At 32.6% G+C, this 19,516-nt stretch overlaps 1 protein-coding gene and 1 pseudogene across 1 annotated transcript; one reads left to right on the top strand and one right to left on the bottom strand.

The window, feature by feature from the left end:
* Positions 1 to 248: 248 nt before the first annotated feature.
* LOC114409183 lies at positions 249 to 5,686 on the bottom strand (annotated as a pseudogene).
* A 4,371-nt stretch (positions 5,687 to 10,057) lies between these two features.
* Positions 10,058 to 12,448, top strand: LOC114409182 (pentatricopeptide repeat-containing protein At1g09900-like). Its single transcript, XM_028372534.1, has 2 exons — positions 10,058 to 10,272; positions 10,358 to 12,448. Exon 2 carries the CDS (start codon positions 10,380 to 10,382, stop codon positions 12,186 to 12,188), a length of 1,809 nt encoding a protein of 602 aa, XP_028228335.1. The 5' UTR covers positions 10,058 to 10,272; positions 10,358 to 10,379; the 3' UTR covers positions 12,189 to 12,448.
* The last annotated feature ends 7,068 nt before the right edge of the window (positions 12,449 to 19,516 follow it).

The raw sequence follows: 19,516 nt of genomic DNA, 5'->3' as shown, positions 1-19,516 counted from the left end.
TATTTATTGATTGTTTGTGAGAACCATAGGTTTCAAGATCCTGTTATTTCCTATCATTGATAGTCTAGGAAACCCCTTAAGAATTTTTACATGAACTCCCACATTATTCAAAACGGTTTTACAAAACCAATGTTCAATCTGCCTGTTACATGAAAGATGGATGAACTAGTCTAACAAAAGCATCAACTATAAATATGAATTTATCATGTGTAAAAGTATTTGATGTTTGTTCATATACATACACAACAAAATTAGAGAAAAAGCAAAGAAAAAAACATATAAGATATAACTTATACAGTGCTCACAGATAAATATATTCTGATATTATGACATTGTACTAATATTTTGTATCATTTATTACCAAAGGTTAACTTAAATTTCTTCACAAGGTGGGCCTTCCAAACGAATATAATCATACATGATACCTTGGAAGGAACTGGTGCATCTTGGTTGCGAAAAGTATATGGTATTTGTGCCATCAATAAGAAGAGAACCTGGTATATTCACATTGTACAGCCAATAGATTCCTTGAATTCCATGTCTTGCAATTGAGTTGTCCCTTCCTATTAATCCACTGGTAAATACGGGTTGTCTTGCATTGGCATCGTTTACTCGAATCTTCACAGACAATCCATAAAGTACTTTCATAATTCATATCACATCTAATTAAGCCCTATTGTGTATGTGTATGGGAGAAAAAGGAAAGGGAGTTTACCTGCAATTCAGCTAATGTTGCAGATGCAATTAACTCTCAGTTTGTATGCACTTCCTTTAACTGCTGATTTCGAACTTGATTTGCCAAATTGTTCATTGAAGAGTGTTATCCTGTTTTTTCCTACAGTTATACAAGCTTGAAAAATTAGTACATTGTATGTAACGTATAACTCAAGAAATCCAACTATAACAGGCTTGCATGATAATCTTTAGCCAAATTATACAAACAATCAATAATACAAAAATCAGACCTTGGAGCCTGTGCATAAAACCAATCCTTCGTATAGTCACTAACACCAATTGTGTAAACCAAATCTCCATCAGGATACAATTCTGAATACCCATCCCACAATCCATACTGCCCGAACCTACAAGTTGAGGAAAAAAAGAAAAATCTAAGAACAGATCAACTGACATCTAAAGGAAACATTTTCATCACAATTAAAAGGATAAAAAGCACAGTTGGATAAAGATTTTATCATTTTCATCATTTCATGTTGTAATAATAATATGTAGCACAAATTCAAAATTAAGCAAAATCCATTAAAGCAATATAAGGACAAACAAAAAGAAAAACTGATCCTCAAGTCAAGAATTATCACAGTAGTATGCCCCTAATAGCACATAACAGAGCTAACCTGTCTAGATGGTTGATAAAAAGTTTATTAATATGTTGTGGGTTGGGATCAGGAGCATAAAATTCTGCAGCAGATCTATCCGGAATACCTATTTCCCACAATGTGGGACCATCCCGTAGAGGCTCATATACAAGTTCACCCAATTCAATGTAAGAACCTGCATTACAAGTTTATCAAACAGATTATTTTGCAAGACGGAAAACAAATTCAACTTTGACCAAGCTAAGGAACCTGATGTTATCTTCATCAAATCACCAAATTTGTAGTCCCCAACAAAACCAGGAACCTAAGAAAAAAGGTTATAGTCGCCTGGACGTACACTTTTAATAGTAAAAAATCCATTTTCATCAGCTCAGGTCCAGAATTGATAGTCCTGTTAGGAGTAAAAGTTAAATAATCTGCTATAGAATTCTTTTGGGCACCCCCGATAACATTTTTGTAATTATCTTTATTTGTATAATGTGTTTTTCAAAAGAAAAGAAAAACAAGGTTATGTCTGGCATAGTTTGCAAGATCCCCTTCATCACATAGCCCCATACTCACCCCAAATGTAAAAAAAATAAAATAAATGATAGTTGAGCACAAACTACAAAAAGTACAGCTCATGCAACTAAAATGCTACTTTTCCTTAAGTGAGCGAAGAGCACCTTGCATTCCCTTTGCCATGACCCTGCATCTCCAGGTGGGGCTAAACCAACATAAGCACCATTTGCTGATATTAAGTCTGTGCAGATGTACCTAGACAAAATAATTAGAACTACAATAGTTCACTTAAATTCACCTAAATATATGTTGAAATCCGTATCTCTTGTTAACGTGGGATCTGAACTTACCCCCTCACATCTAGGACTGGAAACTAGAGCATGGACAGATGCAAGATAAAAATAACACCCACAATGTCATGGCTGCTCAGCCATGGATTAATTATTCAACATTTTTTTTTAATTTCTAATCATAAAATACAGTAAGTGAGAACCTTTTTTTCTCATATTACAAAATTAACGAAAATATTTTAATAGGAAGTTGTAGCATTATATAACTCCCCACCCCCGCAGGTAAAAAAATCTAGCTGTTAGCACTAAAGTAAAAAAAAAAAAAAAATTGCAATAGAATCAGGTTGTATTCCAATCACCAGTAAGATAGAAATCGCATTGCAGACTGTTGAGTAAGGTGCTGTGATAATTACTTAGTGGAGTGATATTAATAAGTGCTTAGTGGACATATAATAAAGTGTTCTTAGTGAAGACTTAAAAGAGTGTTTAATAGTATTCATGTGACTCTTTATATTTGTAACTGTCATAGTACTCTAAGGATTACTTTTCAATCTATAAATACTTATGAATGTACTGCAGAAAGTAAGTCAGAAAAGAAATCAAAACAAAGAGTCATTCAGCCCCAAATACTCTCCCTCTTCTAAATTTTCTGCACAATTTTCAGTAGCTATAGTCCATCATAAAAACTTGGTCTCTTGAGTGTTAGCTACCTAAATCACCTCTGGAATATCACCAACACAAACTAAAAACATCAGAATAAACTAGGAATATCTTGCATGCTTACCTGTCAAAGACAAGTAATCTGCCACTGACGTTGCCCCATTGATCCAATTTTAAAAAATCCTCTGAAGCTGGGAAAGAATATGGCTAACTTTGAGCATCATTCATCATCTGAATATCAATTCAAATTAGTCTTTATCTTACAATTACTGTATCCAACTGTCTATACCATCTACCTCCTAACCAAGGTACAAGAGATTCATGGACAAACCTGTATTTTTGCATCCTCCCATAGCCCAAGTGGGTCGTCACCAACTGCTCCAGAATTAAGATACATATATACAGGACCAAAAACCTTCTTCCATGATTCACCACCTCTAAATTTAGGCACCAAATCTTGTCCCACATAGTGACCACTAAGAAACATCTGATGATATAGCCACGTAGGGAATTGCTATCTTGGTCTAAAATCTAAATTCATTCACTTACTGCAAGCGCGGTAGGGCCTACATGCGAGGTCAAATTCTGTTTGAGGGGTCCACCAGAACGAAACTCATCACTAGGTGTGATCTGCCAGAATCCCACTGGCGGACTGAAAGATATCCACCCATGGACTCGATTATCCATGTTTACACATGAATACTGATACTTGTCATCCACCTGTGGATTAGAGTCAAATAAATACATAGTGGAATAGCTCATACACAATCAATGCTGAGGAAATCATCCTATCTCCTCTTTAACGAGCAACATGAATTAGTGGACACTCAAAACTTGCCAGGTTAACCAACTAACTACTACAGGTGTGTTTGGACTTTGATTAATTGTTTTTAAATACGAAGTAGTTTATAGTTTTGAAAGAATTTATTTTGGAATATGGAAATGTTTTCCAAAACGTAATTTTTAAGAATGTGTTTTGTCCTGCATAGTGTGAAGTAAAATTGCTTTATGGCATCAAATTTCTAAAAAAATAAACAAAAATATTTTTTAAAGGGTTTAATTTAGTTCCTTCCCCCTTCTCCCCAATGGTTAGTTTCAGTTGCGTTTTGCCACTGTGGTTTCATTCTGTTAAACTACAAAATCATAACTTTAACTGATGAAAGTTACAAAAATCTGAAGACTCCTTTGTTTATTTTCCTAGAAATATGTTCTCCTTGTCAAAAGTTAGGAACAGACAGACATGTCGGATATGTAAACCTGCTGGTTTAATGGATTATAGCATGAATAAGCTTTTCATAGTTGACAGCCAAAAAAGACACAAGGAGATAACAAATATGTTAATGAAAATATGAGGGGAGCAAAGTGACAAAGTTTAAACCACGTGGTGCCAAAGTGATACTCCCCAAACCACATAGGGCAAATTAAATTTAACCATAACGTTAAATAGTATTTAATGATGCAAGTAGGGATAAATTGTAGACTATGTACCCATATGGGTGAGAATGAATTCAGTGTGGAACTGACATGCAAGCAAATTGAAGAAGTTACAAACTACTATGGTACAAATACAATTAGAAGCTTTGACACGATAAAACAGTGTCGGGAAATATATATGCAACAGATACCTCTCCTTTCAATCATGGATCCTTGGGATTGACTAGCAGGACAGCTTCTGGGTAACCCAAGGTTTGGCATCTTCCTGGTAACCGATCTTCAGGAAAAGGCATAACCCTTTGCCTATTGTCTGCCATAGCCATGTATTGAAACCTACATACTTGATTGTTAAAGTGGATGAAAATAAAAATAAATAAGAGTTGCTTGTTATCTTCCATGACCATCTCAACTAATATTTTGAATGCCAAATTACCAAGGATCTAGAAAGAGAATGCCTGTCTAACTTTCATCCCAATATGACTATATTTGTGAAATAATTAATAGATATATATAGAATCACAAAATAGAGAGGCATCGAACTATTTTGTCAAAATGATAGAATTTACTTGTCTTTTCTAAGCTTGAAAGTGATCCTTGTTTCACTAATATCAAAATCTGGCCATCCATTTAAGTGCTCATAAATTCCATAAGGGTAGAAGCCTGATGAACCACGGAGCATTATGAATCTGAAATTGACCATCCACAAATGTTAATCCTACTGCTATCAGTAAAAAAAGCTACTAGTGCTTTAAATATTATTCTTTGAGCAATAATGGAACTGATAAGATTGCAAGTAGAACTTGTAATGAAAATGGGGGGGGGGGGGGGGGGGGGGGGGGTTGACAACTAGTTTATTTCTGCTCATGTGTGACATAAAAAACCACTCCTAATTTGTTTGCAAACTCTTTGACAATGGGTTTATTTCTACTCAGGTGAGACTTCAAAACCACTCCCAGTTTAATTGCAAACTCAAATCAGGGAATGCATTTGAATATATATTTGTTGAGAATTTATTTGACTTGTTGGAACCGTATCAAAGACACCATGCGGTTACAAAAGAAAGCAGTATTGCCATACACATCAAACATTCCTTTGGTTCCTGGCGCACCATATTCACTGTGTCTAATGTTTACTACTGATCAGCTTGAATTCTTGATAACTTCACAGTTCATTTAACCATTACATTTTCAGAAGAATGACTACTCTGTGCACGTGAGCTCGCGCACAGCCGCACACGTGTGAGAGAGATAACAATTCACAATTACTCATCGCTAGGGGCACATACCCTCTATTAGTCTCCTTGTTGAGAACTTCAAGCAAACTGTCAACACCATTATATCGTATCCCAGTGACAATTCCATCTGGATTTGTTAAGGTAACTTGGACTATGCCATTATCCATCACCACCTGCACATTCCAAGAAGTTAAAACAATTACACGAAACTAAAACATATCTGGCAATGTTAATTCCACAACATTTATAAATCCATTACACATAACAGACTCAAAGCTTCATAAATGTCCATCCTACATTCAAACTTAAGGCCATTACTTTGTACGTGAGGCCAGTGGAAAGAGATACACAATTATTTTAAGAGAAAAAGGGTCAGGCATGGTAAAATTGTTTAAAGTGTTTCTAAATTATTATATAATGACAAATTTATGGTAAATTTATTAATTCTTTTGTAATAAAAGTCTTGAAAATTAAACTTACAAAATAATTTGCCATAGCAAATATTATAAAAGATGTTGCATAAAATAAAATGAGTGGGGATGGGAAGGAAAAAATAAGCATACATTCCATGAATTCAAATAATAAAAAAAATTGTTCATTTATAAATCTCCAACTCGGATGAAATCGTCTGTGTAGTGACCTGTATCTCTCATTTACTGTTGTACCATGGCATGCAGAGTTGCTTTAAAAGTAAATATACTTTTGAGCCCTGTTAACTTTAATATAAACATGTATTAAATTTAAAGAAGGTTTAAATACTTTGTTTATTGTAATTTAGCTTTTTATTTTATTTTAGTTCTTATAAAAAAAATTATTCCTTATTATGTTTGTGTTTTTAAGTTCTTAAAACACTTTAAATAACACTTTATGTAATGAAAAAAATGTTATTTAAAATGTCACAATGACGAAAAATAAAAATATATAACTTGTAAGGATTAAAAATAAAAAAATAATTTTACAAAGACTAAAAATAACTAAATTGTAAAGACTAAAAATATTTAAACCTGTAAAGAAATTAGTGACAAACTTATACGTTAAGAAGCTCATGTTACTTGGTGACAAAGAAAAACAGAAAATAAATACCAGGGACTATAAGTTTATTTTTAAAGAATTTCTGGGATTAAAAGTATTGTCACAATAACAATTAGTTATTGATTTGTCTCTTTATTTGAATTGAATTGAAATTGATCTGTGATGTTGAGAGTTTTTTTTAATCTATAAATAGATACAGGTACATTTGAATAATCCTATATTAAAAAAAAGCAAGGTGTGTGGTCATCTTTATTAATGCATATAAGAAATTGTTAAATTCTTTCATCAGCAGAATATTTTATTATTGATTAAAATTTATATTAAATTATAGTTTTAATCTCTTATAATTTTAAATTCACAATCCTTATGTGATAAGGATTTAATATTTAATTTTATATGTATTTATTTTTATTATAAAATTTTATTTTAATAGAAATTAATAAAGTATTGTATATATAAATTTGTTCTTATTTTATAATAATTTATGTAAATAGTTTAATGAATTTAATTATAAATTGTTAAATAATAATAAAAATATATAAGCTATTCAAAATAAAAATATATAAATGATATAAAATAAAATTAAAAATATTTATATATTAAATATTTTTCAATTTATAAATTTTTATGATTAAAAAATAATAACTTTTGACAAATGATAACTATGATATATTTAAAATAACATTATGTTTAAATATAGGGTTATGAATTCAACTTATACAAAGATTATTTTTATTTTTCATTTTATTTAAACAAGAAAAAAATAAAATAGTTATTTTAAAAGCCAATAAATTTATCATCTAGTACATCAAAGTTAATATTTGAATTTGAATGATAAACTAAAAATTATTGATTTGAAATTAAAAGAAATGAAAATTATAATTTAGCCTAAAATTTATCAAATTCTCAAGATTGCGAGCCCTCCTTGCTGGTTCAAGTGCTTAATGAAATCGCAAATCCTAAATGTCCTATAAAACCTTAACAAATAAAATTTAACCCAATTATTATCGAAAAACGATATTGCTATTGCAGTGCCTAGATAGTTGGAAGATTAACAACAAATAGCAATATTTGTGATGAAAGACTCGTTTATGTCTCAGAACTTCTGACCACAATAATAATTCAATGACAATGGCGATGTGCTTTATGCGCAGGTGAAGTATCTCATTCGACTTTCTGTTGTGTGCAAATAAATTATACAGATCAAGCAAATTTACACTAACATGTATCCTCTCTGCTGTTATTGCACATTGCTGAGATCTGTCTTCCTCTGGAAAAAAATAGATCCGAGGATAACAGCAATGCCAGTTATTGCTATTGTGAACAAAAGACGTTTTCTTGAGAAATCATTCTGCGGCCTTCTTCGAGCACTCTCATCTCTTTCCACTGGCCTCACGTACCTTCACACAGAAGTAAATAATTCAATTGCGAGATATAATAAACGCATATCATTAATGACCTTACAGGGCTAATGACACACCTCCACTTTTAGAAACAAAAAATAAATTGATTAAACTGTCATTTTAGTGCTCTGAGGACTAATTTAATGTTACAATTCTTTAAAATGCCACATTGATGTCACATGTATGTATCTTTAGAGGACCAAAATGGTGGTTTAGTCAAAAAAAAAATAAGGGTTGGCTGTTGCTGTAAGTTATTGTTACATCCCACATACACTACCTAAGTAGTAAAAAATATCATAATTCACACAAAAAATTCAGCTGCATCACAACAAGCAAAACTTCACTCATTACTTAGGTTGTGTTTTGCCTCAGTTTTTCTAAGCTATGCCAAACACAAATTCCATGAAGCTCTAAAACTTAAAAGTAGCTTTCTTTTTTATGAAGCAAGTCACAAAAAAGAGCCTTCTACAAAAGGCTAATTGGAGGAACTTCTTTTAAGGAAAAGAGAAACAAAAAAAAACTGAGCCAAACATTACAAAATGTACAACTCAGCACTCATCTAGAATTAGCAGCCATAGATGTTCAAGGCTCTAGCTACTCTCAGGGAAATTACACCAACTACAACTTGTAGGCAATGAAAATTCATGAGGTAAACTACCTCAGTGTATCTTCATTAGCTTGGACTTACAATATAGCCCCAACTCTTTAAATAGTTAAAGATTTGTGCATACATGTAATTATTTAACATTAAGCCTCAACTAACAGGTACCACAGCAACTCAGCAAGAGAGTACAATAATGCACTTAAGACTTGCACAAGATGAAACGGAATTAGAAGAAACTAATGAGACAGTAAGACATCTATCCCTAACCCTCTGCATTAAAAAATAATCACTTTTTTTTTCTCCTAAAACTTTCCCAAGGAGCTTTTGATTATAAGCTTTTTGAAGTACAAAATAATATAATTCAAACACATAATACAATCAAATGGTGACATTTCATTCCTTGAAGACCCTGCAGAATTGTCTTGAATTCTATTGCAACTATCTTCATGGTTGTATAGTTCACGCAGTCTAACATATTTGTTACAAAGGTGACAAAGTTCTGTTCGATTCCCGCATATGTTTAAAAATCAAACTGAAATTAGTAACAGAGCACACTGATTAATATAACCTTCTTAATTCAAGAAGTCCTTTATAATAAACACTACCTGATGCTCAGCCAGGTCAATTGCCAGCAAAGGAAGCTCACAGAACTCACAAGTGACCATCCTTCTAGGACAATATAATTTTCATCTCTATGGATACCTAAAATGTCATGTTCCATAGTTTCACTGCACAGCGAACAGGCAACCTTCTTCGCAAATTGACATTTTCTTTTGAATAACCATTGCAAAAGTGAATTTTAAATCTGACTTTATGAACTGTGTTATAGTGTGCTAGGCAGCCTTTGGGAGAAGAGGGAGAGGGGCCCATTTTCTTTAGCGCGTGGAGTTGAAACCCCAAGTTTCTACGCTCTATGATATGAGAGGCACCTTCATATTATATACAGGACACAGTAAAACTAGGGACTGACTCAATAAATTATAATACTGCATTACTGACAAATTAAAGCCATACTACTGAGTAAAGGAAAATTGAAAGAGCTTATTAAATAAGTAATCTTTTTATATCTGACTTGTGTTTTTATTGGGTTGTTTTCTAATTTATATTTGGTAAATGTCCAGTTCAATGTAGTGATTTTCAGTTGGAAAGCATGGGGGAAAAAAGAAAATACAAACTGATGAGGTAACCCAAAAAATTAAACCTTTATTAAGATGTAAATTTCAAAACCACAAATCATAAAATGTTTATTTAATTAAATTTTTAAATATATTTTTTTTGCCTAAAGTTATTGATTTGAACAATTCTTGATATACACAAGTTTCAAGAACAAAGCTGATGGAAAATATAATATAACTAAATATATGAAAAACAAGATGCAAAAGATAAAATTCTAGCATAAGGACCCATCATAGGGCAACTTTTAGAGAAAAATCACAAGAGCATAGAAGGCTGCAGTTAATTGAGTTTCAAATAGACAGATAAAATTCTAGCATAAGGACCCATCATTCAAATCAACAAAGTATTCTTTGTATTTACCAAATATACCGGACTATGAAAAAATCTTCTCGAGATTATACAATGAAAACGGAAACTTGAGATTCTAATAAAGGGTGTGAATAGTAATGCCCTGAAGATAAAGAGGCCAGTCCAGCCCCATAATTTTGACACGACAAAAACATAAACCTCTGTCTTGTACAAAGGAGAAGCAACGGGTATCGGATAAGTAGCCTGGTTTCCTCGTCCTGAAAGAAACACCAGCAAACCACTCTCAACCTAAGAGGTAAACTAAAACCCCTTCTCAATTCTCATTTAGCAAATTCTATTTTTCTACCATATCTCTCATATTTCTACCACAACGCTTTCAGTGTTGCAAGTTTACTGAAAGCAATGGATTTAGTGGCACCAGCCGAACAGGTTTGCTCATTTCACCACTTCCACATAACCAGAGCTAGGGTTTCTGATAACACCGTTTCTCGTCCTTTCGTTCTATATCCTGATAGTAGTGTTAGTCATCATTTTTCAAAATTGAAGGCAACTAGGTCTAGAAAGCGTTTAGAAAATCGCGTTTCTGCTGTTTCCAAGTCCGAAGCTTCTGGTTTGAACGGTAGATTGCAACAAATTGTGAGCACCCCAAACGGGGACTTGAACGTCATAGGCATGGAATCTTCGCCCATTGGGGTGAACGGTTCCCGGAGCTTCGAGGAGTTTGCGAGTAACATTCATCTCCGGAAGTTGGTTAGAAATGGAGAGTTAGAGGAAGGGCTTAAGTTTCTGGAGCGCATGATTTACCAAGGAGATATCCCTGATGTCATTGCATGCACCAGTTTGATTCGCGGGTTTTGCAGGAGTGGAAAGACTAAGAAGGCCACAAGAATCATGGAGATTCTGGAGAATTCTGGTGCTGTTCCTGATGTGATAACTTACAATGTTTTGATTGGTGGTTATTGCAAATCTGGGGAGATAGACAAAGCCTTGGAGGTTTTGGAGCGAATGAGTGTTGCTCCGGATGTTGTTACTTATAACACAATTCTGCGTAGTTTGTGCGATAGTGGGAAGCTGAAGGAGGCAATGGAGGTTCTTGACAGGCAGCTGCAGAGGGAGTGTTATCCCGATGTGATTACTTACACAATTTTAATTGAAGCAACTTGTAATGATAGTGGCGTTGGTCAGGCGATGAAGCTGTTAGATGAGATGAGGAAGAAAGGGTGCAAACCCGATGTGGTCACTTACAATGTTCTTATCAATGGTATTTGCAAGGAGGGTCGGTTGGATGAGGCAATTAAGTTTTTGAATAACATGCCTTCGTATGGTTGTAAACCGAATGTGATTACTCATAATATTATTTTGCGTAGCATGTGTAGCACTGGGAGATGGATGGATGCTGAGAGGCTGTTATCAGATATGCTTAGGAAGGGTTGTTCCCCTAGTGTTGTTACTTTCAATATCTTGATTAACTTCTTGTGCCGGAAACGATTACTGGGTAGAGCCATTGATGTCTTGGAGAAAATGCCAAAGCACGGTTGTGTTCCAAATTCCTTGAGTTACAATCCATTGCTTCATGGGTTTTGTCAAGAGAAAAAGATGGATAGGGCAATTGAGTATTTGGAAATAATGGTGTCTAGGGGTTGTTACCCAGATATAGTGACCTATAACACTTTGCTTACAGCACTATGCAAAGACGGGAAGGTGGATGCTGCAGTTGAAATACTGAATCAACTAAGTAGCAAGGGATGCTCTCCTGTTTTAATTACTTATAATACAGTTATTGATGGTCTTACAAAGGTGGGAAAAACCGAGTATGCTGTGGAACTGTTAGAAGAGATGCGCAGAAAGGGTCTTAAACCTGATATAATTACATACTCTACACTGCTTCGGGGACTTGGTCGTGAAGGAAAGGTTGATGAGGCTATAAAAATTTTCCATGACATGGAAGGATTAAGTATTAAGCCCAGTGCTGTCACTTACAATGCAATCATGTTGGGACTTTGTAAGGCTCAGCAGACTAGTCGTGCAATTGATTTTCTGGCTTATATGGTAGAAAAAGGATGCAAACCTACCGAAGCTACATATACCATTCTTATAGAAGGCATTGCTGATGAAGGATTAGCCGAGGAAGCTTTGGAGTTGTTGAATGAGTTGTGCTCCAGAGGATTTGTGAAGAAAAGTTCGGCTGAACAGGTAGTAGTCAAGATGTAGGATAATATGCCTTTTTACCTTATACACCTAGATGGCTGAGTAACATTTTTGAGCACATAGATTTTGTTAAACCCCTCGCTTTAGTTACTTGTTCTGGATTTTGGATTGTTATTTTGAGGAGGGAGAGGGGCTAGTCAAATGTGTGTCAATTTTGTTAGGAGGTCATTGTAATTCAGTACGGTTATATTTAATTCTAATTTATATTTTATACTGCTTGGGAGTTAATATAGACTAATCATGCTTTCCTCATTTTTTCGGCATCCATGGAGACAGTTTTTGAATCTCATCTTCCTAGATATTTTACAGGGATGGTAATTTCTTGGCTGCTGATTGTGATATGATTGATTCAAAAGATCAATTTTATACGTCTTATTATTTTGTTTGGAGCAATTTCTTTATCAGCAAATGATACCAGTATAGTCTGTTGTAAAATGAAGCAATTTGATTCATCAATGGGTCTGGGTTTTTATCAGTGTACTGTTGTTACCAAATATCTACATGCCAACATAATTGGTGCTTTATTGTTTCATGTTGGGAATTTATTGTTTCATGTTTAATAGAAAAGATGGAACAGATTGAGTTCTCTCTCTTATTACAGCACGGTTAAAATATGTTTGTGCTCCCTGCTATATACCCGTGTTTTGTATTTGTTTCCTGATAAATTTTTCCTTCGTTTCTACTCCACGATATATTTGAAAATTTTTGTCATAGGTTCTTGTCGTTAGTTTCTGTCAATTTGGTGCTAACGTGTCCGTGAAGTTGACACGTCATCATATCACATATGTTGCCACATGTGCTCGAAGGATGAGTTAGTGTTTTGGTATTTACTTTCTATAACTTCAGGGTTTTTGCATTTGCTCCCTATAATTTCAAGGTTTTTTGCATTTGCTCCCTCATCCTTCGAGCATATGTGGTAACATGCATGACATGCTGACCTGTCAACTTAATGGATACATCAGCACCAGATTGACAGAAGCTGACGACAAGGACTTATGACAAAAAATTTCAAATGTCAAGGAACAAAAACGAAGGAAAAATTTATCAATAAACAAATGCTAAACTCAAGTATATATCAGAGAGCACGAATATATTTTAGTTTTACTAGACTGATACAAGAGAAATACTAGTGTCAAGTGAGACTAAAATATTTTAAGATTGTTGAATATACAAGATTGGTAATTGCTTATTGGCCTATAGTGATGTGGTTGGTCCGAGGCTGGCATAGGACTTCCCCTACACTCACTAGTCTTCCCATACTTGTGTGACTAACTTTTCCATAACATTGGTGATTTATTTATCTATCATTCTCTCCGTTCCTAATCCATTCAGACATTTCCATGTTTGACTGATCTTTTGTTGCCCTACCTTTGGGAGGACTTATATCGCTCACACAAAAACAAAACATGTTAATTACCTAAACCCTCAAGGCTTTCAAGGAGGCTTCTGACGAGTGTGAACTCCTTGAAGTTGGCTCTAATTTCTCTAAGTCACTCCAACCAGTCTAAACCAAGCATCACGTTTGCTCTTCTAAACCAGGCACTAGTGGCGTGTGAGCAATTTGTTTCTTTATGTTTATCTGCAGATATTAGTGTAGCAGCATGCCAACATTCAGTGTGTTCCATTGGATCGGAGCAGAAAATTTTATTTGGGTCCGTGTTAAGTATCATGCAATGGACACAAACACAATGCTGTTGATTAGGTGCATGTTTGATTAGGAAATGATGCGATGCCTATTTCAATGCAAATCTAAAAAGTTAAAAGTAAAATAAATACAAAAATCAAGAATCTTACTAAAAAGTTAAAAGTAAAATAAATACAAAAATCAAGAATCTTAATCTGTTGGCATAATGACTTTTGCGCAGAGAATCAAACGTGCACTTCAAAGTTTAATTTTGCGTTAAGAAGGGCTCTGGCCTTGTAAATGTGCGGGAGCTAGACTGTCACTCGTACCATCCGCAACCTAGTGAGTAATATGCACATTGTTGTGCCATGTGTTGCTTTGCTTTGTAATCAAATCAAACATGACAACCTCGGTTATGGTTTTTTTTTAGGGAACCAACAGCTATAATTTGCGTAATATTCTTACAGTTGTTTTAGACAGAAAATACTGTTTTATACATAACGTCTTAGTCACTAGTATCAAGTGGTAAGGATCGCAAGCTGTTGATGAAATGGTTTGCGTCACGGTGTGTAGGTTTGTCTGTAAAATAACTATTGACTAGTATTACAGCTTGATCCATAAATTAATAAACATAAATATTTTAAATAGATAAATTATATTATAATAAAATTTATATAAAAAAAAGAAATATTTTAATATATAAAATATATTTTAATTTTATTATGAATAATTTAATTTGTGATATAAGATTTTGACATTGTTAATATTTAAAAAAATATTAAAATTTAATTTAAAAATAGAGATAAAAAAGATTTTTAGAAAAATAAAGAGAAGATAGTTTGAAGTGATTGAGAGAATATTTTTAGCTGATTACAAGAATAATGTCACGAATGTATTTTAAAAAAAATAAAATAAAGAAGAAGATATTAAGAACACTCAATTAAGAAAGTAAAGAGCTCTTATATATATAAAAGTGAAGAGAATGAGAATTTTATTTTCTAAAGTTATAATATATTGCGTAGACATGCTTGGTGGGTCTCATTTTTTGTCAAATGTTGACATTGAGCCATTCCACGTGGGGATTAAATAAACCTTTAATTGTTTTTCTTTTTTGAGAAATAGGACATTTCTATGTTTCCGTCAAAAAAGGATATTGCGATGTTGATTTTTAAAAATATTATTTATTACTATTCTTATCTTTTAAAAATAAAACGATGAAGTATTTTAAAGATTTTATCAAAATAATCTCTCAAAATTATAAAATTATCCTTAAATTTGTTCTTTTCTACCATCGCTTTAATTTTTTATATAAATTTAGTGACAATGCTATACTTTTGAGAAACTAATTAAGTTTTAAAAAAAAGTTAAATAACTAATATGACATTTGATCATATTGGAATGACTTGAAATATAAGCCTAACTTGTATTCAAAATGCATAAGATTTATATCTGACTAGAAGTGGGTCCCATGTAATGTACAGATTTTTAAGTGATAGGAAAAAGAGAGAGAGAAAATAGTAAAATCTTTGAAAGAAAAATGCAGAACTGTCTAAGCATTGATACTTGACCACGTTGAACAATTTTTATATAGGTATAGATTACTTAAATTCAAACCCGTTAAAAACCTCTTTGGATCGAGTCAAGTTAAAAGACGGGACATGTCCTAAACATTCTTAAGAACAGAAGAGGAAAATGTTTTTATCCAAAATCTAAAATATTCTTCTTTTTTTTTTATATCGCATCTTACTTTTTATCTAGGGTACTTATATTATTTTATGCACATTTTTTCTTTTACGTTCTGTGCAGCCAAATAAGTGAAAAGAAATTTTTGTATTTCTTTCCTTTCAATTTCTCCTTTGTTAAATAATAAAAAACTATCTCACCTTCTAATCTTTTCCTTTCATTTTCTTTCTTTTTTTATTTTCTTTCCTCTCCTTTAAAAAAAAATATCATGAGTAGTTACCATGAACACCATGCAACATTTTCTTTTTTTATTTGACGGGGAGATGATTTGATTACATTGCATAGTAAACAACTCCTGTACTGAAATAATGAAATTGGACGGTGTTGAGAAGAGACTCGGACGTCCATGATTGAAATTTTACACGATTTTACCAAACACGTCATATATAACCAATAATCTAAATTCTAAAAAAATATCATGATACCTAGGATGCTGTCGTCCTCTTCCTCGTTTTGTTAGGAGCATAGAGACCAAAAATACTAAAAGATTGTACATCTAAAGAAAGATATCTTAGATATTTAAATGGTTTTCTTAGGTGGTATTTACTATTTAGAGAATACAGGAACAGAACCTTTCTCTTGAAATTTCATTTCTGGCGAAGCTCTCTGCGTGGAACAATGGTGGCCTTACTAAAACTTCGGCTTTTTTTTTCCCTCTTAAATTCTCTACTTTTTTAAAAATATTTAATAACTAATTTTCGAAATAAAGGAAGATGTAAAAAAAAAAGGAGTTGCAAATAAAATTTCCCTTAAAACCATCCCAAACTTGATTCATGATAGGAATAGATAAAAAATGTTGCAATTCCGTAAGCCCATTGTATAGGCGATGTATGGTTTATCATGTAGTGGAGAGTGCAAATTAAATTTCATCTATAGAGAATGTTTGTTAAAATCACAGTTAATCATACTGGTGTAAGATTTCGATAAGTCTATATGAATAAGAAAATTTATGTTTTATATTTTATTTTTTAAAAAAAAAAATTTTGGACTAATGACATTTGTACATCACAATCGAAATTAGTCTTTCATCAAATAGATGACGGGATACTCGAACTTTTTTACTTGAAAAAAAAACATAATTTTATGTTTCAAAGCATGATTAGAGTAAAAGTGAAAACAATTGTTCCTCCATGAAATTAAGCACTCAAGCCATAATTTACAAATAGTAATCCAAACATCCTAATAAGGGATAAGTTCTGTCTCCTACGAATATTCGCTTTCAAAAATCAAAGCCTCCAATAATTTGCCCCACCGGCCATGATGAAAATAAATAAGTCTCTTTCTTGTCCAACTTAGATTATCTCAACCCCTATACCCAACATTGAAATATTCACTATCCATAATCATGAATTCATATGATCCACAGACCACACTCTTGGTTAATTTATAGCCGGAATGTCTCCATAAACTGCACTCAATTGCGGTTCTATATTTGATCAATAAGCTAGTAAAAAATATCAATTAGTATCCATTTAAGTTCCATTTAAATATATTGTAGACTTGTAGTGTGACAACTTCCTTTTACTTTATGACTAGGTAGCATAAAACCTTGAAAACACATATTGTGATGGGAATTATTATTCTCCACTAAGTTATTAACCTAGGGCTATTGAATATTGATTAGACAAAAAGAGAGTGAAACGTTCCCACGAATATGTTCTTTATACTTTCAGATTCATGAGCAAATTGTCCCCCCCACACTCGGTTTTACTAAGAGAATGAAAATCTAAGTGAGCCATTTATATTCTGAGATTCTCTTCACATCTGCACACAGTCAATATAAAAAGGACAAAAATAGATTCTTCCATACATATTATCTAGCTACTACCAACCCAAAAAGGGTTTTTTCTTAAGTTATACATTATTCTCTACCACACACTTAAAATTCTTAGCAAATAAATTGAGAATTAAGATAACACCCCCACCAGGCACAAACACTAGAAGCTAGATTAAAGTTTCGTTCCATGAATGAAGCTATCTCGAAGTCATGGAAAAAAGTTCATCTCCTGGAAGCAAAACAAACGGAGGGTGGCTTTCATGTTGGGGGCGTCTCAAGTTGAAGCTTCCATGGGCGAAGAGAACAAGCACTTATAAATCCATTGGTGGTTTTAAATATGACCCTTTAAGCTATGCTCAAAACTTTGACGAGGGATGGGTAGAGGATGATGAAGAATCTTTACATCGCGGGTTCTCTGCTAGATATGCAGCACCCTCCTCACATAAATTGTTCAAGCAATGATAAGGTTCAACGTTTAAGGTCAGCTAATATATATGTACAAACAAAAAAAAAAACCATTCGTACGTATATTTCTTGGCTCATTTTACTTTACCTTCTAGTTATATTAATTGTATAAAATATAAATTATTACTTATGTTTATGCAGCAAATAAGTATATTTATAATCAGTTTGTACACTAATAGAGAAATTAATATCTTAAAGCTCTTGTTAACTTGATATTGGCAATATTTACTTACAAGTTAGTGAAACAATTCCTAACTTTGATGCTCTGTAATGATGATTGACTACTAGACTTGACTCTAGGACATCCCCTGTTCCAACAGAATCTAATGAGGTAATCTTTCAATTATCCAAAACAACTTCTACCATCGATTGGTATAGAATATTGGAAAACGTTTTGATCAATGAAAGTTCTTTCCTTTGATTTTAGAAAATATTTTTGAAATATGTATATATAAAAACATAAGTAAAACTATTATAGAAAAATAACGCCCTCTAATTGATTTTGGCCAATAATATGCCGCAATTAGTGTTAGAGTCTCAGGTTGAGTAAAATAAATTATTTGATATGGTATTTTAAGTTTTGAGGTTGTCTCATCTAATGAATTAATATTTTAGGTTGAATTCTTTTTTTGTGCTTAATTCCTAACATTAGTGTTTTCATTGAGAGTCAAATTGGTATATATGGCCTTGGACTCAAGCACAATATGTAGACTAACATAATGCGTTCAATCAAACCATACGCGGGCATCTACTTTCGACGTCCAAGCATAAGCAATTCTGCATAGCTTTTGTTTTTCGCATAAAAAAATGTAAGTAATATGCTAAATGAGCTAGTTCAGGTTAGATAATTTACTGGGTCATTTAAACGTGAATTTATTTTGTCCAATTATTTACTCTGCGAGTTATACGGGTTGGGATTCACGGGTTATTGAACCAATCTATAGACCAATTTGGGTTTTTAATATAAATTATTTTTTCTCATTTAATATTTTATTATTTCGAATACGAATTATCGTTTAACATTTAATGTTAAATTCCTTAAAAAAATATTTAATGTTAAATTATTATATATTTTTAATTTTAGAGTCATTTTATAGTTTTTGTCATTTTTTTGTTATTTTAACGTTTTGAAATTATTTTGAATTTTTTAATTATCTATTATTTAATCCACAAACCAGTTCGCTAACTTGTAAATTAATTAAGTAGGCCAAATCAGACCATATAAAAAGAAATTTTATTTAGTTTAATAAGTTAGTCTAATTCGAGTCATTTAAATATGGATCATTATATATAGACGACTCAGCAGACAGAATTGCCTCATAATATCCACGTGTTTGTATTGGAAAGCGATAAAAGAAGAGAATTTTTTTTTGATATATTTGTATATTTTATTCAATTCATATTAGAGCAATTCTAATAAAAGATTGTAAAATGCTTTAAAAGTGAGATATATGGCAACAGTGTTTCCCTAATCCCTCCACAACTTTGATCACTCTATTTGTGACTTGTGAATCATCCTATCACGAAACGGAAATAAAAGGTTTATAATTCTTGAAAGCTTGATACTAATATAATACTAGTATGCTGGAACTCCCAATATCTCGCGGTTATCTAGCAACTAAAACATTGTCAATTCTAAATGATAGTGATGATGAAATAGAACGAAATTCTGTTAAAAAAAAAAAAAAAGAAATAGAATGAAATTAAAAATGACTGGCTATA

The sequence above is a fragment of the Glycine soja genome, chromosome 4 (assembly GCF_004193775.1).
Source record: "Glycine soja cultivar W05 chromosome 4, ASM419377v2, whole genome shotgun sequence".
In the NCBI taxonomy this organism is placed as follows: domain Eukaryota; kingdom Viridiplantae; phylum Streptophyta; class Magnoliopsida; order Fabales; family Fabaceae; genus Glycine; species Glycine soja.
Note: the sequence above shows the minus strand (reverse complement) of the source record. Positions and strands in the feature narration are given on the sequence as shown.

Coding starts and splice junctions, on each gene's coding strand:
- LOC114409182 (XM_028372534.1), top strand. CDS start 10,380: ATGGATTTAGTGGCACCAGCCGAACAGGTTTGCTCATTTCACCACTTC.